This window comes from Rhineura floridana, chromosome 8, assembly GCF_030035675.1.
Source record: "Rhineura floridana isolate rRhiFlo1 chromosome 8, rRhiFlo1.hap2, whole genome shotgun sequence".
Taxonomy (NCBI): Eukaryota; Metazoa; Chordata; class Lepidosauria; order Squamata; family Rhineuridae; genus Rhineura; species Rhineura floridana.
In genome coordinates this window covers 109497964-109522316 of record NC_084487.1, presented here as the reverse complement: position 1 = coordinate 109522316, position 24353 = coordinate 109497964, and the positions used below count along the sequence as shown (strand labels likewise).

Sequence of the window (24353 nt, the reverse complement as noted above, 5' to 3'; positions counted from 1 at the left end):
GATCCTTGAACACTCTGCGCTTCATTCGGGAGAATGCGGCACTCACAGAGCTCAGACGATGCACCTGTAACATGGAAAGCACCCCATGAACTTGGCCTGGTAGCAAATCGGAAACCAGTACAGATTTCAGAGTAGAGGTATTATGTGCTGACAGGGTCTCATTCATGTCAGCAATTGTGCCACAGCATTCTACAGTAACTTCAGCCCCTGGGTCAGATTGTGCTGCATGGGGATTTCTGTGACCTTGGCTGACTGACTGCCAGGATTTTTTTAATTTTGGTTTTTGGTTAGGAATCCTGACTTTTGTTGTGGGATGCTTAGTTTTCTGCTTTATTCGTAGGAATCTTGTTGTAGTTGGTATGGTATTGCATTTAAGAAATCATCACTGTCTTTTGTTCTTCTTTTTCTATTTGCATTTCATTTACCTTTATTCTCACTCCCTTTCATCTGCACTGGGTGACCTTGGGCCAGTCACTGCCTCTCAGCCTCAGAGGGAGGCAATGGTAAACCCCCTCTGAATACCTCTTACCATGAAAACCCTATTCATAGGGTCATCATAAGTCAGAAACAACTTGAAGGCAGACCATTTCCATTTTTTTTCATCCATAGAAGCAACAACAGTGGTTCCATGTGCTCCCCTCAACCTTCTTAAATGCACTGATGATGCACCTTGTTGTTGGTTTCTTGTCCAATAGTGGTAAAAGAGAATTCACATACTGGGCAGAGTGGCAGCAATTGTTGTTGTTCCCAAGCTGCTGCCTATGAAGGTAGACCAAATCTTTCTGCTTTCTCTCTGTCAATTATATTCACTGGAATTGGGTTGGCTGATGAAATGAGTTTATAGCAGCCCACGGGGGAGACAGGAAAGGGTAGAGAATCTTCTTACTCATTTCTCAGACCTCTTTCTGAAGTGAAGGGTCAAAGGAGGGGCAGGGCATTCCAGGCAGAGGGTTGCCAACCCTACTTGGATATGGATATCTTTGCAGAGGATCCCTAGTCTAGCCTTACCAACAACACAATCCAAACCATATCTACTGAGAAGTAAGTCCTATTGAGTTCTATGGGGCTTAGTCCCTTAGTAAGGGTGTTTAGAATTGCAGCTCTTCGGGGGCATCCATCTTTACTTCTGAGTGCTCCCATCTAACATCTCCACAACACTAGACTCCTTTCTTCCTACAATGGCCTTCTGGTGACTGGCCTGACCTGAGGGCACTTAAACCTTTTTTGCCAGAGGCGAGTTGGCTAGCCAATCAGATAAATGTTTTTGTATGAATTGTATGCTCCAAGCAACTGTGGTTGATGCTTAATGCATCGTGCTTAATGACATTACTTGGGGCCGCCTCGTGACATCACTCAGACCCGCCCCACGAAATCACTTGGGCATGCCCCATGACATCACTTAGGCCCACCCCCAAAATCTCAGGGTTTGTGATGCTTCTGACCTGGCAACCCTAATACATCATCATCATCAACATCATCATTTGGTGAAAGGCTTAATTTTTGTAAGAACTCATGTATTTTGTTACTTCAAAGTTGGTTATCTACCGAGGTTCTAGGAAATCATCGATGCATTTTAATGTTGCATGAATGTTTGGTTGTATGCTGAATTCTAGAATGCACAGTAAAAGATGGCCATTTTCTTTTCTAGTGTTTTTTATAAGATAAAACTTATGGTATGTGCAAGTATGTAGCAAGTACAATTTGCCATCCTCTGCCATGGAATTAGGGAAATGTAGTCTTCCCTTGGTATCAACGTTTTTCTCAAGGGAACCATTTAATAGAAATTTAATGGCATGTTATCAGTTGGCTTTTCCTCCTTGAAATATTGCTAAAATGTTTTATTGGTTTCACATGAGCTATGAACCCATTGTTTCTACCGCCAGTTCATACAAGATAACTTGGCAGTGTCTCCTTAGATAGTTTGCAGTAACCTACTTGTGCAGTGGCTTTGGTTTTAACCAATGGATTATTGCATTATTTATTAACTGAGTTAATGAGATTGTTCTAAGGATTGTGAGTAACTAACTCATCTCCATGCATCAGAGCAAGCAATGTGTTAGTTTCCATTAAAATTGGACGGCAATGAAGTCAAGACATTACTTGTCCCATTGGCTTCGGTGGAACAGCAGCTGTATTCATGGGTACTGAACATGTGAAGGGGCCAGCAGGTGTTTGTGGGGTTATCTCCATGTGACTCCCTGAGTGCCAGCAAAACACACACACACACCCCACCCCACACCCATGATCAGCTGAGTCTGAAGGGAGCTGTTTCAACACATGGATTTCCTCCATGGGGCCAGTCAGGATTCTCATCTCTGTGGAAGAAACCCTACCCGCGTTAAAGCAGTTCCCTTCAGATTTAGCTGCCTACAGGTTGGCTAGGAGATGTTGCCAGTGTGGGAACTGAATGCCTGAATAGAGTTTAAGTTACAGTGCAAACCTATACATGTCTGCTCAGAAGTAAGTCCTGTTTTCAGTGGGCTTTACTCTCAGGCAAGGGTGGCCTGTGGAAAGGGCCAGCATTGCACATCTGTCAGTGGTGTCACTGTGCTTACCAGAGGGGGAGAGGCGAATGTGGTGGTGGAAGTGCTGGATTGGTTCTGCTGCTAAGCACACACCACACTGATGGCCTTGCTGCCTCTCCCCTCTCCCTCCCGGTAGGTGCAGCAACACAGCTGACAGGTGGCACCTGGCATCCCTCCCCACTGGTCACCCCCGTTCCCAGGTATGTATAAGACTGCAGCCTGGCTTGCAGCTTGCAGTTTGGATTCAGTCCTATATATGTTTAAAAATCTGCTATATCAAAATAAAATCGAGGACTGATATGTACATGGAAAATTGCAGAATAGTCTGCGTATAGTAGGAAACCTATTAAATCACCAGCGTGATATATTATGATGAACTTACAATTTTCCCCATTCTTATTTAACATTGTAGAAATGAAGACATTCTTATTGACTCAATTCCTTTCCACGTCTTCTGATTATGAAAGTGATCTCTGTGAGGCGTCCTTGCCTGGCTCTCCCTGTCAGGTTCCTACCTGCTCGTGGTTACTGCCTGTCACTAGGCACCACCAGGGACTCCACCAGTCCGGACCGCTCTCTCTTATGGTTTCTCTCCCCGCTCTAGCACAGATCTCAACAGATCCCCCTGCTAGGCAACCACCAGTAACGTCCCAATACTAGTATTCCCAGAGACTCTGAATACTGGTATTGTTATTCTCTTCACCGCTGCCACCATTTGTTACAGTTCCCCTTCAGCCTTGGTCATTACCTTACCCTCTCTTCTGGTCTGTGAAACCCCAGCCAAGGATCAGGCCTTTGGTAAACCAAATTAAGTATTTATTACAGATAACAAAGCTAACAAGATTAACAAGATTTCTTCTTAAGGCACATAAGCATATGGATTCCCTGATCACTCCTAATTCCAGCATATCTTCCATCTCCTTTTTGATCTCATTCAAAACTTTCCCATTCACACGGTACGGAACAGATCTGATTGGGGCATGATCTCCAGTATCAATGGAATGTATAACTATACTGGTTCAGCCAGGTTGTTGCTAAAGAGATTCCTATAGGTTTTCAAAACTCTCAGAATCTCTTCTTTTACTTCCTCCTTCACCTCCTCTGACCATTCCACTTGATCTACCCCTCCTTTGTCTTTGCTTTCCTGTACCAAATCTGGAAGTTCAGGCCCACTTCCCTCAGGGAATAAGGTAACTTGCAACACCTGTGCATTCCTGGTATGGTAAGGCTTCAACATATTTACATGAACCACTTTGCTTTTGTTTAATTGGTCTGTGGTGATTACATACGTCACTGTGTCAAGCCTTTCTCTGATGGTATATGGTCCTTCCCAGTTAGCCTGTAATTTGTCATGTTTCCTGGATATGAACGCCATAACCATATCTCCCACATCATACACACGTTCCCTGGCTGTTCTGTCATACCAGTAACGTTGCTTCTCCTGTGCTTGACTCAAATTCTTTTTCACCATCTCCATCATTGATGTTAATTTATTGCAGAATTCCAATACAAAATCTACTACAGATGTTTTGTACTCTCCCAGGGTTCCTTCCCATGAATTTTTTAATAGTTCCAAAGGTCCCCTCACTTTTCTAGTGAACATGAGTTCAAAGGGTGAGAAGCCTGTTGACTCCTGAGGGACTTCTCTGTATGCAAACAAGAAGCATCCCAACCGTTCATCCGAGTCTTGTGGGTGATCTTGAACATAGCTTCTGATCATGCCCTTCAAAATGCCATTGAATCTCTCTGTTAACCCATTAGTGGCGGGATGGTAAGTAGTGGTCTTTAGATGTTTTAGACCACAACATTTCCACATACATTGCATCACTTCTCCCATGAATACACTGCCTTGATCCGTCAGCACTTCATGAGGGAAACCCAGCCTCATAAAGATTTTTAATAAAGCCTCTGCCACTACAGGGGCTTCCACGGATCTTAGTGCTTCTGCGTCTGGGTACCTGGTGGCAAAATCCACCACCACCACTAGATATTTCTTGCCATGCCTTGTGGGTTTGGAAAAAGGGCCCACCAAATCTATCCCCACTCTATAAAAGGGTTGTCCAATTATAGGAAGGGGCTTTAAGGGTGCCTTAGTCTTTACTCCACTTTTTCCCACCTTTTGGCATATACCACAAGATAGACAAGGTTGTTTTACATCTTTGGAGATGTTTGGCCAATAATAGTGTGCTGCCAATCTCCTCTTGGTCTTTTTTATTCCCAGATGTCCTGCACATGGGACATCGTGGGCTACCTCTAGCAATCTGGTTCTGTATTTGCTAGGTACTATCAATTGCTTCACTGGTTCACATTCATTCTTTCTCTCAGCAGGCATCCACAGTCTATATAAAATCCCATTCTCACACACAACTTGATTCCTCAGTTTGTCAGTGAAAGGAATCTGTTGGGTCAGAGCTTGTTCCTTTATCTGCTTCAAACTTATATCTTTTTGCAGCTCTTCCCTGAATTGATCTGCCTCATCATTATCAGAGACTACTTGATACAGTTTGTCTCCTTCAGCAGGCCTGCTAGTGGTTGCTATGGTGACCTGAGGCCGGTTAACAGATTCCACCCTGTTTGTTTCAGCCCCCCTTAATATGGCTTCTTTTTCTCTGCGAAGTTGCTGTCTGGTCACTACATAGATCTTTCCTTGGGCGCCCATTACATCCCTTCCCAGTATTACTGGTTCTTGTTGCTGGGCATTAATGCCTACTTTATATCGGCCCTCTCAGCCTCTCCAAGTCATATCCACCAGGGCCACAGGCAAACTTTCTGGTTGACCCCTCACTCCTTGGATAGTCACAGTTTCCTGAGGTAATATTACCTCAGATTTTATTAAATCTGGCCTCAGTAACGTCTGAGCGGCACCAGTATCAAGCAATGCCCAATAATTTGCCCCTTGTACACTCACTTCCTCTCTCAGACTTGAATCAAGGTCTGTTACTTCTGTCCAGTTTATCTGACAGAACTGAACCTTTTTCGCTGTTTCTAAAGCCTTGGGCTCTGTTTTCACTGCCCTTGTCTGAGCAGGATTACTAATGGGGTTGGCAACCTCACATTGAAAACGTAGGTGCCCCGGTCTACCACATTTGTAGCATAATTTCTCCTCACTTTTAGGGTACACAGATCCACTCTGGGGTGTCCTGTGCCCTTCAGATTTTACTGGAGGACTCACTCTCCGTGGTACCACATCCCTTCTGCCAGCGTTATATGGTCTGGGTTTAAAATCTCTTGATGTTTTCCCCACCCAGCCAGTTCTGTTGGAGGCGAAGTGATCCGCCATCTCTGCGGCCTCCTGCACCGATGTAGGGGAACGATCTTTGACCAGGAGCCTTATTTCTGGTGGTAACTGATGGTATAATTGATCCAATATCATGAGGTTTTTCACCTCCTCCACAGACTGAGCTTTTGCACTTGTCAGCCATTTCCCAAATATGTCCATCAGTTTTGCCCCCAGCTCCACGAAAGACCTCTCTGTCTGTATCTGGCAGTTTCTGAAAAGCTTTCTAAAATAATCAGGCCCCAGTCTGAATCTTTTAAACACTGCTTCTTTGAATTCAGCATAGGTGACGGGCCTGTCTGAGGGGAAATATTGGTATACCTCAGCCAATTCCCCTTTAATCAGGTTTGATAAATACTGCATGTATTTATCTTCAGGTAGCCCCCACAACTGAGCTGCTTTTTCAAAGGTGCTGAGGTAAATTTGAGGATCTTGACCAGGCTCATAGACAGCAAAGTCCTTTGGAGTAATTTTTATTTTTGCTCCATCTCTGTCCTTTCTTGTTTCATCAGAATGAAACTTCTCTCTTTCAAATTTTAACTTTTCTACTTGTAATTCGGCATCCACTGCTCGTTGCTTCTCCCTCTCCTCAAACCCTATTCTCATTCTCTCAGTTTCCATCTTCAACTTCTCAGCTTCCATCCTCAATCTCTCAGCTTCCAACTCCCTCTGCTTGTCTTTTTCCTCAGCCTCCCATCTTAACTTCTCTCTCAAGTACTCTATATAAGCGGGATTGCTTAAATATCCTTCTGGGGTCTCTTCCCTGACAGGTTGTTTTTGCTGGGCAGTTGCAAATCCTATAAGGGCTACCCTCAATTCATCTACCCCTTTACCCTCGTGAGGTAAATTGAATGTTATGCACTTCTCCACCAGCTCCTCTCTTTTCATTTTTATGTATTCAGCCATGGTGTTTGAGTTCACTCACTCTTTGCCACACACTCTTTGCCAGTCACTCTCACAAGTAATCTTGTTTTGTTATTTCTGTTTGCCACACAACTATTAGGGATTGTCTAGTATTCGTATCTCACTGCTACAGCCAACACCTGTGACGTAGTCTCCTTTGTCACCATGTGTCTTTGGGACTCTCTTTGGTTCGTATCTGGATTCTCTGTTGTTCGTATCCCACCGCTACCACCACCTGTGAGGCATCCTTCCCTGGCTCTCCCTGTCAGGTTCCTACCCGCTCGTGGTTACTGCCTGTCACTAGGCACCACCAGGGACTCCACCAGTCCGGACCGCTCTCTCTTATGGTTTCTCTCCCCGCTCTAGCACAGATCTCAACAGATCCCCCTGCTAGGCAGCCACCAGTAACGTCCCAATACTAGTATTCCCAGAGACTCTGAATACTGGTATTGTTATTCTCTTCACCGCTGCCACCATTTGTTACAGTTCCCCTTCAGCCTTGGTCATTACCTTACCCTCTCTTCTGGTCTGTGAAACCCCAGCCAAGGATCAGGCCTTTGGTAAACCAAATTAAGTATTTATTACAGATAACAAAGCTAACAAGATTAACAAGATTTCTTCTTAAGGCACATAAGCATATGGTTTTACTCAATACTAATCCGAACTCCACCTCCCTCCTGGCAAACAACTCTCTAAACCCCACCAAGCAACCCACTCAGTTCTCTTCTCCCCCCTAGATTCCACTCTCACTCTTCCTTTTATACATTCAGCCATTTTAAACACTCAGCCAATCATCTCGCATTCTACTGCCCATTCACTCCCCCTCTTTCACTCCACTTACCATGTATCTTCTAAACAACCAACACTTACCATATATACATTAATATAGGAACATCACAATCTCATGCATTATTTATTGGGCATTGAAACTACCTTAATTTTTCTTTCTACTAAGAAGGTGATTTACAGTATGAATAATGTTACCTTTTCTGTGACCTTAAAGCCATTTATTTCAATCTTGATTAGCTTCTAAAGTAATCTTATTATACAGCCATGAGAGTGGTTGTATACTATAGCCAGCATGGATTTTTCACATTCTGCAATGTTAAATTGAAAATACCCCCTATGCCATTCTGATGCTTCCCATAAGCTCATTTCAAGACAAAACCTTAACAGAACTTATAGTCCTGAACTCAGAAATGCTTGCTTAACAACCCTCTTAATTTTCATGGCAATACACACAAGTCAGAGAGAATAGAGAGTTCAAAGTCTAAAAAGAGAGAGGAAAAAACCGCAGACTCCTTTTGGACTTTTTTCTCTGAGAGTTCTCATAATCTGTTGAAATTCATTAAAAATCAGCCATGTTCACAGAGGACCTGTAATCCTGTTACTGACCTTGCCCCATACTCTGACCTTCATCGTCTGCAGTTTAAAAGTTAAAAAAATGCCTGGCTGATTTTAAATTAATTTAATAATTTTTGCATTGAACTGAATGATAATGTCGGGCATGCTCAGTAAGAACCAACGGTCAGTGTTCTAAAAGCCAGACTCCCAGCTGCTGGGCTTGCCTAATCAGGTGGCCACACCCACACCAGACATTGATTTCACGTGAGACAGTCATGGCTTCCCTCAGAGAATCCTGGGAAGTGTAGTTTGTGAATGGTGTTGAGAGGAGACCCCTATTCGCCTGAGAGAGCTCCAGTGGCCAGATGGTTTAACAGTCAGCCACTCTGATTGAAGATCTGTGAGCGGAACAGGGCATCTCCTAGCAACTCTCAGCACCCTTCACTAACTACACTTCCCAGGATTCTTTGAGAGAAGCCATGACTGTCTAAAGTGAAATAAAGGTATGGTGTGGATGTGGCCAGGGACAGCTGTGATTTAAAGTTGGGTGGGAGGCTACATGTGCCTGCTGTTGAATAAAAAGGTGGGGGAAACCCTGAAAAGCAATGATACTGTTCACAATGTTTTCCTTTTGGAAAGGAAAGGGGCTTCCCCTCTGCCCAGTGCCCACCCATATAATCTCCTCCTCCCCTCCCTCCCCCTCCCCCATGTCAGTATTGGACAGTGTCATGCCCCTTCGGAAGACTCGTCAGAGGAGGAAGGGGACGGTGACTCGGGAGTAACAGCAGCAGACCCAGAAGAAAGAACAGACGAAATTCCTGAGGATGCAGCCCCCACTCCCCCTCAGCTGGAGAGTATGCAGGACACAGCTGAAGCCCTTCAGCCAGAGTCTGGCAGTGAACAGGAGACTCCCCTCCCACCTGCAGAGCGAAGACGACAGAAAATCAGGCAGCAACGAGGCCAGCCTGGCCGTTTAAGGCTGGCACACTCTCAGAAGCCAGAAGAATGATTGCTCACACCTGTCTTAGGAAGTGTACTTTAAAAGACAGCTCCTGGCTTCAGCGTGTTGCTGACTACAACATCAGGCGTGACCTCTGCGTTTCCTCCTATCTCCCAGAACCTAGACTTGGACTGACCTCTCAGAAAACTGGACTTGGACCCCCCACTGACTTTGTTTCTTGGACTATCTTGCACGTGAGCTTGGAACAAACCCTCTGCCCTTATCTCGCCTCTCCCCCGGTTACATTGCTAGCCTGGCGGATTTATAACCCAAGCTGCTGGCTAAAGACTTTACCACCCTGGCAATTACCAAGGAATTCACAGTCCCAGCCTGCACCCCGCCGACTCTGACATCTCCCTGCAAAGCTGACAGACTATGACCTGGGAGACCAGGGTTCAAATCCCCACACAGCCATGAAGCTTACTGGGTGACCTTGGGCCATTCACTGTCTCTCAGCCTCAGAGGAAGGCAATGGTAAAACCACCAGTGAATACCGTTTACCATGAAAACCCTATTCATAGGGTCGCCATAAGTTCGGATCGACTTGAAGACAGTCCATTTCCATTTTCAAACATGATTGCACAGAAATAAATCCCATTGAACTCAAGAAGTATGCAACTGATCAAACCCACTCTCCCTTCTTCTTCCTCCTATGCCCTCCCACTTGCCCCTTCCCTCCCCCTCCAGTCCTCTCCTCCCCCCTTCCCTCCCCCTCCCCATGGTCAATTTTACCTATCTTAAGCATGATTGCAGGGGAGTAAATACCATTGAAGTCAATAAGCATGCAAATGATCAAACCTGCCCTCCCTGCCCCTTCCTTTGCCCCTCTCCCTCCAATCCACTCCCTCCCTCTTCTTCCGCTCCCCTCTCCCCTCACTTTCTCCTTCCTTCTCCTTTCCCCTGCCCCTGCTCCTCCCTCATGGTCAGTTTTACATATCCTAACTATGATTACATAGGAGCAAATCCCATTGAAATCAATAAGCATGCAAATTATCAGACCTGGCTTTTCCCTCCTTCCCCTCTCCTTTCCCTTCCTCCTCCCTTCCTCTGTTCCTTCTTCCTTCCCTGCCCATTCCAGCCATTCCTCCCTCCCCCCCGGTCAGTTTTACCTATCCTAAGCATGATTGCACGGGAGTAAATCCCATTGAACTCAATAAACATGCAAATGATCAAACCTGTCCTTCTCCTCCCCTCCCCCTCCTTCCTGCTCCCCTCCCCCTCCTCCCTCTGCCCTCCCTCCCCTCCCTCCTCCTTTCCTCCCCTCCCTCCTCCCCTCCCCGTCCCCTGTGGTCAGTTTCACCTATCATAAGCATGATTGCAGGGGAGTAAATCCCAGTGAACTCAATGAGCATGCAAATGATCAATCCATTCTCGGCAAGCTTGCACAGGATCCCATTTCTTACTTCCCGGATTAAAAAGCAGAGAAATTCACTAATAGGCAAAAAACCTTATGGTTTAAGAATGTACATATAGCCCACAGATATTTCTATCAAACTTTAAAAAGCAGGGAAATTGGGCATGGGTTGTACTGTTTTGGCTGCAGAAGGCACCACACTTGGAAAATTGACTTTGCTAATTGTATATATGGTTGTTGAAGAGTAAAAAAAAAAGTAGAATACTTTGTTATAAAAATGATAAATAGCAATGCTGGTTACTGTTGGAAATGGAAACACTTTAATCAGGGGTTTTATGACTGACATAACCATTCCCTGCTATGTCTCCCCCCCCCATTATTTGGTTAATTAACAGCTATACTGGTCCTGAACATGGAGGTTAAATTTTGGACTATCATCCCCTCTAATTTCCAATGTTCAAAGATCTCATTGCTTACAGTGCCTTGCAAAAGTAATCAGAACTCTGACCAATGCTCTGATGTTACTGAATTACAAATGGTACATTGTAATTTTGTTCTGTATGATATTTTATTTTGAAACACTGAAACTCAAAATCAATTATTGTAACATGACATTGGTTTATGTTGGGAAATGTTGTAAGAAACATAAAAACCTGAAACATGTTGCTTGCATAAGTATTCAACTCACACACATTAATATTTGGTAGAGCCACCTTCTGCTGCAATAACAGCTTTAAGTCTTTTGGAGTAGCTATGTACCAGCTTTGCAGAGGGATTTTGCCCCATTCTTCTTAGCAGATTCACTACAGGTCATTCATGTTGGTTGGACGTCTCTTGTGGACCACCATTTTCAAAGAGTGCCACAGATTCTGAATGGGATTGAGATCAGGACTTTGACTGGGCCACAGTAGGACATTCACCTTTTTGTTCTTGAGCCACTCCCATGTTGCTTCTGTCTTGTGCTTGGGATCATTGTCCTGCTGAAAAGGGAATTTCCTCCCAAGCTTCTGTTTTTTAGTGAACTGAAGCATGTTCTTTTGCGGTATTTCCCAGTACTTGCTCCATCCATTGTTCCTTCAGTTTTAACAAGATCCCACTCCTTGCTGATGAGAAGCATCCCCACAGCATGATGCTGTCACCACCATACTTCACTGTAAGGATGGTGTGTCTTGAGGCATGGGCAGTGTTAGGTTTGTGCCACACATAGCGCTTTCAGTTTTGGCCAAAAAGCTCTCTCTTGGTCTCATCTGACCACAAAATCTTTTCCCACATCGCAGCTGGGGTACTTTCATGCTTTCTGGCAAACTCCAGACGTGCTTTCAGATGGTACTTTTTGAGTAACGGCTTCTTTCTTACCACCCTCCCATACAGGCCAGTGTTATGCAGAGCTCTTGATATGGTTGACTGGGGCACTCCACTCCCAGCCACTGAACTCTGTAGCTCCTTTAAAGTGATTGTTGGCCTCTCTGTGGCTTCTCTCATAAGTCTCCTTCTTGTTTGTGTGCTGAGTTTTGAGGAATGACCTTTTCTTGTCAGTGTCTGGGTGGTGGGACGCAGCTTCCACTTCCTGATTATTGATCCCACTGTGCTCACTGACATATCCAAACACTTGGATATTATTTTGTACCCTTTTCCTAATCTATGCATTTGTATTGCATTCTCTCTCACTTCTGTAGAATGCTCTCTGGTCTTTATTTTACTTCAGATCTACAGCCTGATCAATGATCCTTCAACAATGGAGTTTTTATCCTGACAATGTGACAGCACCTTGAATGGTTCACAGGTGGAGGCCAATGGTAAGGTAATTATGTCCTCGATAGGGTAATTTATTCCATCTGCATATACTGGGAGCTTCCACAGCACAGGGGTTGCATACTAAATGCAAGCAAGATGTTTCAGTTTTTGATGTTTCTTTCAAACATTTCCTAACATAAGACCAATGTCACCTTACAATAATTGATTTTGAGTTTCAGTGTTTCAAAATAAAATATGTAGAACGAAATTACAACGTACCATTTGTAATTCGGTAATATGAGAGCATTGGTCAGGAGCCTGAGTACTTTTGCAAGGCCCTGTATTATAAGCAAAGCAGCAAAAAATACTTATGGGGGTAGTATTGGTAGGCTTGGGGGAACCCTTACGTTTGCAGAAGTATATGTAAATTTTTTTAGAACAAAACAATAAGATGGGGATAGGGATTTGCTTGAATTTTGCAAAATTTGAATTTGACAGTGGATTTCCTATTTATTCGCACTTCTTTTTTTTTTGTTCTCCTGGATTGGGTTTTTTTCTAGTGGTCTTCCACAACTGAACCAGATTTTTTTTAAAAACCCACCTCAAAAATATCAATATTAATATTGATGCTTTCCTCAAGATATTTCTCTCAAAATACCAATATTAATATTGATGTCATTACAAATATTGATATTTTAAAAAAATCTATGGATTTAAAAAATATATTTTTAAAAAACTGGGAAAAATGTAAAAATCTATGGAAAAATAGTTATTTTAAAAATACTAATATTAATATTATTTTGGCGGGGGGGAAAGCAAATTGGTATTTATGGCAAATAGTGAACATTGATCCCTGATGAAGCAGCACTGGAAAGAAGTTCAACGGAGTGAAAATTGAACCAGCACTGAAATGCGGATCCCATCCGTAGATGGGGAAAAGTCTAGTGTGGACTAAAGCTGTTCAGCAAGCATGTAATGCTGCCTGACTATTGGGGTGATGGGACAGATGGGGATGAAGGGGAGGGAAAATGGGATGGAACCCTGAACAAGAGCATTCCACACTGCAGCATTTTATTGCAGGCCCCACTTGTTTTGACTAATAGCCATTGATAAACTTCTGTTGTTTTTTTTAAAAAACTCACATTCACCCAGCCCAGCCTTTTTTTTTAACCCATCACAGGGCTAGAGCACATATTCACCACAAGTCTCAACTGCGTCCTACTCCTAATAAAGGAAACGGGGATGAGGATGAGAGCCACTTGCTTGTAACCCTGTTCGGGCTGCCAAGTATCCTGCTTTCTCGCTAAAGCAAAGCAAAAACAGGGCATGCTTGAAAAGTCGCTTGGTGTAGCCTTTGTGCTCCTTTGCTTTATAAGAATCTCAGCAACCAGTAGGTGCAGAAGTTGGGTAGTGGTCAGTTGGAGGGCCATGGTCTACCTCCCAACCACCTCTGCTATAGAACATGGAAGACACTTCAAGAATGTGGGTTTTTCATTTGAATAACAGGCTGAGAAAGAAAGGCAAAAGCTGATTTGAGCACCACTTGCACAAATGGCCCTAGTCATTTCTGAAGCTTTTAGCATCCAGACAGAAGATACCACAGAGGCTTACAGATTACTGCAATGCTAAAAGCTTTTTTAGCGGTTCAGTAATGCAGTTCAGGACCCTTTTGTTTTGTTCCTGGCATGCTTTACTCACTGCATCCTGTTTCTTATACTGGGAGTTGGTCTAGGAAACTAAAAAAAGGACTTGCCAGTTTCAACATTTGATTGATGGAAATAGGGACACCTGGATGTTCCTAGGATGGACCCACTAGCCTAAAAGGTGGGGCTTCATGGGTCAGTAGGTGGAAGCAACACCATCTGACCAGGCTCATTGAGGCAATTGTTATGTTGTATATGTGTCATCATTCATCCCTGGAATTGTTTGAACTTAACACTGGATTTTCTTTTAGTGCCAGGAAAGAATTCTAGCACATGGACAGGGTTAATAATCAAGAACTGAGTTCCTCTGAGCATGTGCAATATGTATTTCCTTCATCACTGAGCATAAGCCTTTCCCCTCCCCCTTCCCCATCTAAAGCTAATGAGCGAGATTAAAGGGTAGGGATGCTTAAGTCCCAATAGATAGCATACCCATTCTACCTAAGGCGTGTAAGTGATGGGGCTGCTGTTCCAGGGCCCAGATCTGGAACCTGTTTCATTCCCAAGGCCTGCTCCTAAAACCTGTGGAATAATGTTAACAAGAATGCCCTCTAGCAGATGTAAATTGCCTTTTGCTCTACAGGGAGTAACCATAATTAGGCTCAAAACACTTGACACCAGAGGAAAAGATTCCAGCCACCCATGTCAGCCAGGTGCACAGCAACAAAAAATGTCAAAACAAGGGCATTATAGCAGTATATGAGATAATAATAAAAAGTGGCTACAGGTAGTGCTTGTGTCATTGTACTTGGTCTATTCTGTAGAAGTCTAGAGAGCTCTTGCACTGGAGAACATCAAAGAACAGTGTTTTGTAGCCACTATTATGAGAGAATACCTTTGAAGGTTACAGAGGCCTACATCTTGCAAAGCTGGGCTTCCAGGTGAGTATATAGGTGCTATCACTAGGCTTGCATCCCAACAGCATTAACTCAAATTTGTGCAGTGGTGGCACTCCTCTTTGGGCTGCTGCATTCAAATTATGGTAGCAGTGGAAACAGCTACACGAATGAGGCTTCAGTGGATCCTTCTTATGCACCATAATCACTTGCTGTCATGCACAATCCAAATCCATAGGGAAAAAGCTAGTGAGGTGCCTCAAGGAAAGACAGTCAAACTTGTCGTTTCTACTGAGAGAAAGAGGGTGAAAGAGTCCCTTTGCCTATATCAGCCTGCATGAGAGTGAGTCAGTTGGCAGAGTCAGTGTTGCTGGCAAATGGTGCTTCACGTATAGGGTACTGGCCCTGGCATACTACCAAAGTGTTCATTAGGGGGCCTGGTTTGAGGCTGGTCAAAAGATATTAGAAGAATCTAGAAGCCATCCTATAGGGGGCTGAATACATTTGGGCCTGTGAAAGGAAGATACAAAGGGAAACATATCTTTGTATGAAGTGTTTTTCTCTTTCTACAGATACTTATTTGGTTTATTTTAAATATATACCCTGTGTGTCCTTTTGGATATCCAAGACAATGAACAGTTGTTGTTATGTGCCTCCAATAGCATCTGTTGTGAACCACCCTGTTCAGATCTTGTAAGTTCAGGTCTGTGGCTTCCTTTATGGAATCAATCCATCGCTTGTTTGGTCTTCCTCTTTTTCTACTCCCTTCTGTTTTTACAATGAACAATAGCATTATAAAATACAATGAAGAAACACAATCCTAAAAAATCATAACTGAATGTTAATCTAAAAACAAGGAATTATTAAAGCATTCCATTTGACAACCCAGTTCATATTTTCATTGTTTTTATAGTATGTGCAGAAGCTTATAATCCTGATGAAGAAGAAGATGAAAACGAATCTAGGGTATGTTGACTCAATAGATTAAATGCATGTTTTTATTCTTGGGGGGCAAATTTAAGAAGTACAAAGATGCATATCTTAAAAAAATGCTGTATAACATGCATTTTTGAAAAATGTATTAAAATATAAATAAACTCCCCTCTTTCTTTCATACTAACATTTCATAGCAATCAAATACAAGGTTCATTATTCCTTTGCTGTGTCTTTTTAATATGGGACTTAACACTCTCAAGTTTTCAGTTATTTTCTGACAACATTTATTTATTGCTATTATTTATATCCTGTCTTTCAGGACCGTTAGTTTAAATTGTCCTTTGGGAATGGCCTCTTCTATGAACATTTTTCTTAGGACTTGCCTAAGTAAAATATAAATTGTAATTATTTCTTCCAGGTTATTCACCCCAAAACAGATGATCAAAGAAATAGGCTGCAAGAAGCTTGCAAAGATATTCTTCTATTTAAGAACCTAGATCCGGTAAGAGGTTACTTTCACTTTTTTCTATAGTGAATGCAAAAATATATGAGCGATTAATCTTTAAGGGAAATTCTAATATTAATCACAATACTGGGATTTTTCTTCCTTTAACAACAAATCATTGTGAAAGTCTATGTCAGTATCAAGAAAAGGTACAGTGCTGTCTATCACAAACAATACCAACATTAAGTTATTAGAATTCTAGACAAGCTTTTGAAGACAGCGAATATAACAGAGAGGTTATATATGAATGTTTGCTTGTATAAACTTTATATTATATAAAAGATTTTTAGAGCAATGATGTCTCTTAATTTCTTGTGTTTTTGCCTATATTATCCTGGTTACTTTAATACAAGCTTAATATGCATTTATTCTTAATAGTCCAGACACAATCTGCTGCAATTCTGCGAGCAGTGTGAGTGAGGGAGTGTGGGAGTGTGAGAGTGTGGGAGTGAGTGTGGGAGAGAGTGTGAGCGAGAGTGAGCGAACGAGAGCGTGTGAGCGTGTGAGCGAGAGCGTGCGTGTGAGCGTGTGAGCGTGTGAGCGAGAGCGTGCGTGTGAGCGTGTGAGCGAGAGCGTGCGTGTGAGCGTGTGAGCGAGAGCGTGCGTGTGAGCGTGTGAGCGAGAGCGTGTGAGCGAGAGCGTGTGAGCGAGTGAGCGTGTGAGCGAGTGAGCGTGTGAGCGAGTGAGCGCGAGCGTGTGAGAGCGAGCGTGTGAGCGAGTGCGAGAGCGAGCGTGAGAGCGAGCGTGTGAGCGTGAGAGCGAGTGTGTGAGCATGAGAAGAATAGGGATGGAAAGATCTGTCAATTTTGGTTCTCTTCGTTTCTCATTTTCTCATTAAATTCAGTTCTCCACACTTTTGCAGCATTTTGCATTTTTTTAAATCCTCATGAAAATTCTCCAGCATTTTAGTAATAAACACATTTTGTAGGCAGTTTTGACTACTGTACACATTTTTGCAAGCAATTTCTCATCATATAATATATTTTGTATGTTTTCACTCATATATTCATTTTTATGCATACTTTCCCCTAACATATGCATTTTAGTAAACATTGTTTGGTTGGTGAACTGCTTTGTAAAATTCAAGTAAGTGTGGTTTTTGAAGGATGGCTGTGGTTTGGTTCTCATATTGTTTCTGATCTGATATGGTTCTCATATTGTTTAAGATCCTCTGTGGCGCAGAGTGGTAAGCGGCGGTAACACAGCCGAAAGCTCTGCTCACGGAGTTCGATTCCAACAGAAGGTAAAAGGGGTCGAGGTCCACTCAGCCTTCCATCCATCCGTGGTCGGTAAAATGAGTACCTGGCATATGCTGGGGGGGGGGTAAAGAAAGGCCGGGGAAGGAACTGGTAATCCCACCCCATCTATACAGTCTGTCTAGTAAACGTCGCAAGATGTCACCCTAAGAGTCGGAAACGACTTGCACTACAAGTGCAGGGACACCTTTACCTTTTTTTTATTGTTTCTGAAAGTGCGAATTTGATAGATTTGGCTTGAAATGTGAACTGAATCAAATTTCCTGCCCATCCCTAGTGTAGAAGAAATCTTCTGCTTGGCTATTCTAGCGTGATGAGGAACTATGCATGTACACAAAGACGTGTGGAGCCCTCAGAGTTATAGTCGTGCTTATGAGCTGGGAAGGGTTATATCTTGGTGGTAGAGCACATGCTTTGCATGCAAAAGGGCCCCAGCTTCAGTCCTTGGCATTTCCAGGTAGGGTTGGAAAAGACTCATGTCTGAAACTCTGGAGAGCTGTTGCCAGTCATTGTAGACAATACTGAGTAAGATGGATGAATGGACCAACTCAGCACTGCTTCTGATAGTCTGAGATTCAAAGCATGGTTGCATATATCACAGGTTCTGCTTGTGATGGCCTAGTATGGGGAGTATTGGAGTCAGTTCTGTAATGTAGAAATTCACGGTACAAAGGCCACTCATGGGTAGCAAATACGGGATAAATTCACACTGTTTTTGTGGCATTCATATAAGTATTTTGTCTTCTCCATTATCCTAGCTGTGTATGGCATGCCTCTCTATTGCAGCTGCTGACTATAACAGGTTTCAGAGATGACTGAGGTGCAGGCATGGGCATCCATAGGAATTTTTCCAGGGATGGGGACAGGCCAAGTAAAACACAAAGGGGGGGGATCAGATGAATTTCCCTCTCTCAAAAAGTGAGAATGGTGTCTGTACATTTTGGTGTCAATTATAGGCAGCACAGAAACAAAAAATAGGACTGGTTCCTTTCAGGGAGATGAGTTTTCAATAGTTGCAAATTATTTCAGTAGCAGGTGAGAAAATCAGACTTTCCTTCCCTGAACCTGAATCTGCTGCTCTTGGTCTAAGATAGGTGGAAAGGCCAATATCTCTTTCCTGTTCATCTGCACCTCTTCCCTTGCAGATGGAATATAACTTGCCATTAGAGTTGGGTGAGCTCAGCAAGTGCTGAACTTGCGTATAGCTCCTATCTTTGTCTGAGCATCAGATCTCTGTTTGCTGTGGAAATTTGGTACAGGGTAAATTTCTATAATAATTTGTGAAAAGCTTGCATTACCTTTGATTTCTTACTACTTACAGTTTTGACAACCAAACTCTGGAGGTGCATCATCATTACAACACACACGTTATTTGGAGTCATTGTTTAGCAACACTACTGTTTGACAGCACCATACTAAAAACAATTATTTCTTGCTTGGAAAGCTGTGTACAAATTGTGGCTCCAAATTAATTGTTTGTGTGTGTGTATTAGAGATCCTCCCCACCACCACCATGTAGTACTGCATAGCATTTTGAAATAAGCTTGTGAAAAGCTGAATTCTTTATAAATACTTCATTACAAAACCCTGAATGTAATTACTTTCTTCGACTTGGATATCAAATCTTGTTTAATCTGAAACAAGAAAGTAAACAGTGTTCCTTTGTATAAGATCTTTCTTAGAAAGCAAACAAATGATGACTTCCGGATTAGTCAGAACTATTTTGCTTCAGTATGCAATCTATTTGCATAATACTGGAACAAAGCATCATCTATACTGAAATGTGCTAAGGGATTTTGTGGCAGCAGCAGTGACGATGAAGCCTCTGGTACCTATTACTTGAGCTGATGCAAGGTCTTAGAATATTTACAAAATGTAAGTGTGGGGAAATGAAGCACAGAATGTTTATAGAACATCTGCAACAGTTTGTTAAGAAAGTGAAAAGTCAGATTAGCTGTTACTGAAACCAGGGACTGTAGGGGAGAGACAGAATTGTGTGGCAAGGTAAGGAAGCTGAGGGAGAATAGCTCTCAGGAGGTAGTGAAGCTAAGCAGGGCGGCCTGAAGCAAAGTACAGAGTTGGCTATGGACCTAAATACAGGAACCTGAGGGAAGAATAGATGGAGTTGGACAGGGGCCTGAGGAGAAGGATAGGCAAAGATGACATATTATTTTAATGAAGGGGTGGGGTGGGGGTTGAGGGAGAGGGGCGAAAAAACAAGGGTACTGATCTGCAAAGGAGGCTGACTGAGAGCCAGGATGGTGGAATGAAATAAAACCGACTGGGTAGCAGAAACCTGAAGAAACAATGGGTGATTGAGGCATAAGGCTGAGGAAAGAGGGCCCAGAATGCTGTGACTTTAGGACAAACTTCCTTCAGAGCTGAGAAACAAAAAGGGCTGTGAGCTATTGGCAGGAGGGGAATGGAAAGACCAGGAAGTTTAGAAAGTTGGGAGAAGGGAAGGGAATAAGATGGCAAGGCCCGTATCTTGAGAGAGCTCCTGTCCTTTTAAGAGCTACATAGAAGGTAAAAATCTGCCACATATAGCCTCTCCTATTGCTAGTGCATCATGATGGGAAAGGCTTTGCACAGTGACAATCTTTCCTTTTTATTTTGCTTCTACAAGTATCTTATTGTGCTCTTGGGATCTACATCTAAGAGCCATTCTAAGCCATTCTAAGTTTACGGGGGCACAGTTGGGGTGGACCCTGACGTGAGGCAAGTGATGTCCAAACTGGATGAAAGTGTTAAGGGTAGGTCTGTTACAGGTGACTAGCCATCCAAGCAAGCAAGCAAAAAAAAAAAAAAGAAACCACCCCAAAAACAAACAAATGAAAAACACAAGCCCCCAAACCTTTCATGTTGAAAAGTAGGTACTTTTGGCATAATGGCATGGATTTTTTTCTGTTCATGAAATAGCCTGACTGATGTGCCAGAATGTTGAGCTAGAATCAGCTATCTGACTTAACACTGCATTTCTTGTAGCCTTAATTTCAAATTCTGAACAATTTTATTGAATAATGAAATATGCTTATTAGGAGAGACAGTATTATTACGTATTTTTATCTTACATGTCTTGTTGCTAGAGACAGCTGCTTTGCTTTTTAGTTCTGGTTCATACATTACCAGGTCACTGAACACCTTCCTGTGATGGAGGCGGCGGCACAGCAGATCCCTTCTGCACCCCTCCTGTAAAATGTAATTAAAATGGGTTTATTTTGGTATGGTGGTAAGCACAATGGTCCAATCTGTATGATTGTTCTCCCTCAAAAAAAGGGAAAAAGGATAGATAACAGTAATACCTCCATTGTGCATACTTTTTTTGGAGGCACAAAGCCCTCATATTGTATGTTGCAGGAGGTGCATAGTGCCACTGTCTCATTAACTTCACACAGTGATATGATATAGGCACACTTGCAGCTTAGGGCTGTGTTAGCTGGCTGTGGTGTAGCAATTTCCCCTGCTTGAAAAATGCCGCCTTTTTTGGCAGTGGGAATGAAACTCTGGCTATGTGCGTCATTCTTCCCCTGCTTCTACATTATGGCTTTGGATCCTAGCCTAGGTTGAGATACTGTAGCCCCTTCATGTTCTTTGTCCACTGGAGTGGTTTTTAAACTTTTTTTTTACTATTGACGGAATGACTATTCTGAACTGCCTGTGCTTTGCAGACTGCTACTTCTTTTCTTTAAACTGTGGATAGCCAGAGGGGTCTTTGAAGTATCTACTGAAGCTGATTATACTACATAAAAAGGCAGATTCCTTTTGATTACATTTTACAGTTTGAACTGAAAAGTGGGTTGCCTCTTCAACATGTGCTGAAAATTTCAAAGTGAACTTGTTGTCTTTTACATTTTCCTCTTATTGCGGCCTATTGCCGAAATAAACAAGACACCATTCATTGGGTTAAATCATGGGCCACACTTTATTGAACAGAATCAATTCGAATAATGAACCTACAGAAGGGGAAATTGAGTGCGGGAGCCCTCTAATGATCCAGGCAAAGCCTGCTTGCAGCTATGGGGAGACCAAACCCTGCCTGAGCCTGGGGCTGCCCTGTGGCAGACCCCAGCTCGGGCCACACCCTGAACATGGGTAGGGGGTCCAACCCGCATCACCGCCCCCCGGAGCCCTGAAACTCCGAGCGGATGAGGCACGTTGGCCCCAAAGGTGGACTGTATTCTGCCCCCGGGCCGTGTAACCCTGAGCTGCAGGCTACTGGACCGCCTGTCACCCACAAAAGTGCCTAAAGGTGTCACCTAGCTGCCCTTTCCCTTTAACCTTTCCTTGCACTTCTTAGCCTCCAAAGGGGGACAAGCCTCTGCTTAGTCCCCCTTTACCCCACACCCGATAAAAATCTGGTGTAAGCCCCTCTGCAGGTCCATCAGAAAGATGTCGTTGCCGAAACAGTTCCGACATATCGTGCCTGATCTCTGGGTGGTGGATGACGGAACCCCCCAACTCCTTGAGGGCCTTCTGAATTTGCCTATTAACTTTCTTCCGAGCCCTGTCCATTCCCCGTGGGTCACCGGCACAATTCCATTTCCTGCGTGGCAGTATGTCCAACCACACCAAGAGCACCCCCGGCCAGCGCCGTGCAATGGCCCAGAGGTCACTACATGCCTGTTCGATTAGGGCCTTGCCCTTCAACAGACCCAAGTCGTTACCTCCCAGGTGGATGACCAGCACTTGGGGCACCGCCTGGTCCACAGCCGGCTGAAACAAGGCGGGCAGGAGACCATCCCAACGCATCCCACGGCGTCCCAGCCACCGCACTGAGGCCCATTGACTGAGCCCCAGGTGCGTACCAATGCGAGAGTTCGCCGCCTTGCGACCTGCCCAGAAAATCATGCTGTGGCTGCAGAGGAGGATGTGCACCTGCTCCGACCTTTCCCAGCAGCCTGCCAAAACGATAACAAACAACATCAGGGCAAAGGGGGAAACAATTAGCCGCTGGCTTCATGCATCTTGGTGAGTGGTCTAACATAAGCCTTGTACGCATCCGAGGACCACCTGCCCACTGCCTGTAGCTTCCCCTTTGAAAAACCCACGTGGGCCGCAGTGGAGGCCGCGCCAATCTGGAAGGAGTATGTCCCAAACTTATGGGGGTCCACACCTAAATTCCGCAGCGTGGCCTTTGTCACCGACCAAAACTGGTACTTGGTAAGGGGCTGGGAGTCCCTGTGCCTGAATAGGTACCCTAACTGCAGCTCCCGGGCTGCCAGAAAACTGCGCAGGGCTTTCACCGGACAAAGCTCCTCCGACTGGCATGGGGCTAACACAATCAGGCGCCCCTTACGATGTCTGTCCGTTTTGGACCATATGAGTCTCAGGAGGGCCCGCTCCGCCTCTCAGCTGAGGTCAGAAACCAGAAGGGCCCAGAGGGAGTTGTCAGTTTTGGAACCTGCTACCACTTCCCCTATTCGGAAGGCCCCAAAAAACAGGGTGAGGGCTGCAGCATGATATAGCAGCGCCTCAAGAGGGGAAGAACATAAGGTCTTCCACTGTCCCTGCAGACCGAACAGTAGTTCTGGGGAAAAGGGAAGGCGGGCGTCTGGGGATGTGGACACTTGTGGAACCACCCCTCCAGCATACGGAGGACCCTAAAGTTGCCTGAGTAGTCTCGAAAACCCTGTGCCTTCGCTAGGAAAGAGAGACCTGAGAGCTTACCTCTGATGGTCCTGACTGAAAGGCCCCTCCGTTTCCCCTCCACGCAGAACTCCATAAGATGCTCCACGGGGATGGGCCACTCCTGGGCATAGCCTCTGGACTCCCTGAAGCTTGACAGTTCCCTGCTTGCCCCCTGGTAGCTGGCCAAAGTGCTGGGCACCACAGACAGGCTTATGGCCCTTTCTAATTCGGTCCTCCAATCTCCCATAGCGCTGGGGGGACCATGTCCGGCTGAGCCCTTGCCCACGGCGCCAGCTGGCGAAACCTCTCCATCTGGTTCCGTGACAGAGCATCAGCAATACTATTGTCAATACCTGGAACATGGCGCGCTAGGAACTGGATATTATAGCGAAGACATTGGAGTACGAACAGTCGCACCAGGCGCATAACGTTGGGGTTTCTAGAAGACAGGGTGTTGATGACATGCACTGTAGGGAGGTTGTCGCACCAAAAGTGGACTGAGGAATTAGCAAGTTTGTCGGGCCACAGGTGTACGGCCACGACAATGGGGAAAAACTCCAAGAAAGTAAGCTCTCTGATTAGCCCAGTCTGCGTCCAGTTCCGTGGCCAGCAGCCCTGACACCATGAGTCATGGAAAATGACCCCAAAACCGAAGGAACTTGAGGCATCAGAGTTCACCTGTAGCTCTGCCTCCAACAGGCGATCCTTTCTCCGTAAGGAGACCCCATTAAATTCCCACAAAAAGGTGGACCACACTGCCAGGTCGGCCCTAAGAGCGGCCGTAATCCGCGTGTGGTGGTGGGAGCATGATAGGCCAGACATGGGCTCATAAACGCGCCGCAGGAATGCACACCCGGGCGCTACAGCCCTGCATGCAAAGTTCATATGGCCCGCCAGCTTTTGGAGTGTGGCCAATGTCACCTTCTTAGACCCGACTACCTCTGAGATTTTCCCCCTGAGGGCCACCAGCTTATCCTGAGGAAGCCTGCAGCATTGGCCTCCATATCGATCTCGATGCCCAGAAAAGTGAGAGCGGTGGACGGGCCCTCAGTTTTCTCGGCTGCAAGTGGGACGCCCAGGTCACCTGCCAGCCCTGCGAAATGGGCCATAAATGCCCCACAGGTGCCAGAGGCCACAGGGCCCGCAAACAGGAAGTCATCCAGATAATGTACCACTGATTGCAGGCCCGCCCGTCTCCTGACTGCCCACTCCAAGAAAGAGCTGAAGCGCTCAAAAACCGAGCACGAGATTGAGCAGCCCATAGGCAATGCCCTATCGACATAATATTCACCCACGAAAGCAAAGCCCAACAGCTCAAAGTCCCGTGGGTGGACAGGGAGGAGACGGAAGGC

The 24353-nt window shown here is 44.6% G+C and overlaps 1 protein-coding gene across 2 annotated transcripts in view; it reads left to right on the top strand.

Moving 5' to 3' along the window:
* The window catches only part of PRKAR2B (protein kinase cAMP-dependent type II regulatory subunit beta), a 128711-nt gene that overhangs the window by 52518 nt on the left and 51840 nt on the right, over positions 1 to 24353 (top strand). For both annotated transcript variants that reach the window (XM_061640376.1, XM_061640377.1), the window contains exons 3-4: positions 15590 to 15642; positions 16031 to 16114. In XM_061640376.1, the coding sequence (XP_061496360.1) occupies positions 15590 to 15642; positions 16031 to 16114 (137 nt within the window). The remainder of the gene's footprint in view (positions 1 to 15589; positions 15643 to 16030; positions 16115 to 24353) is intronic.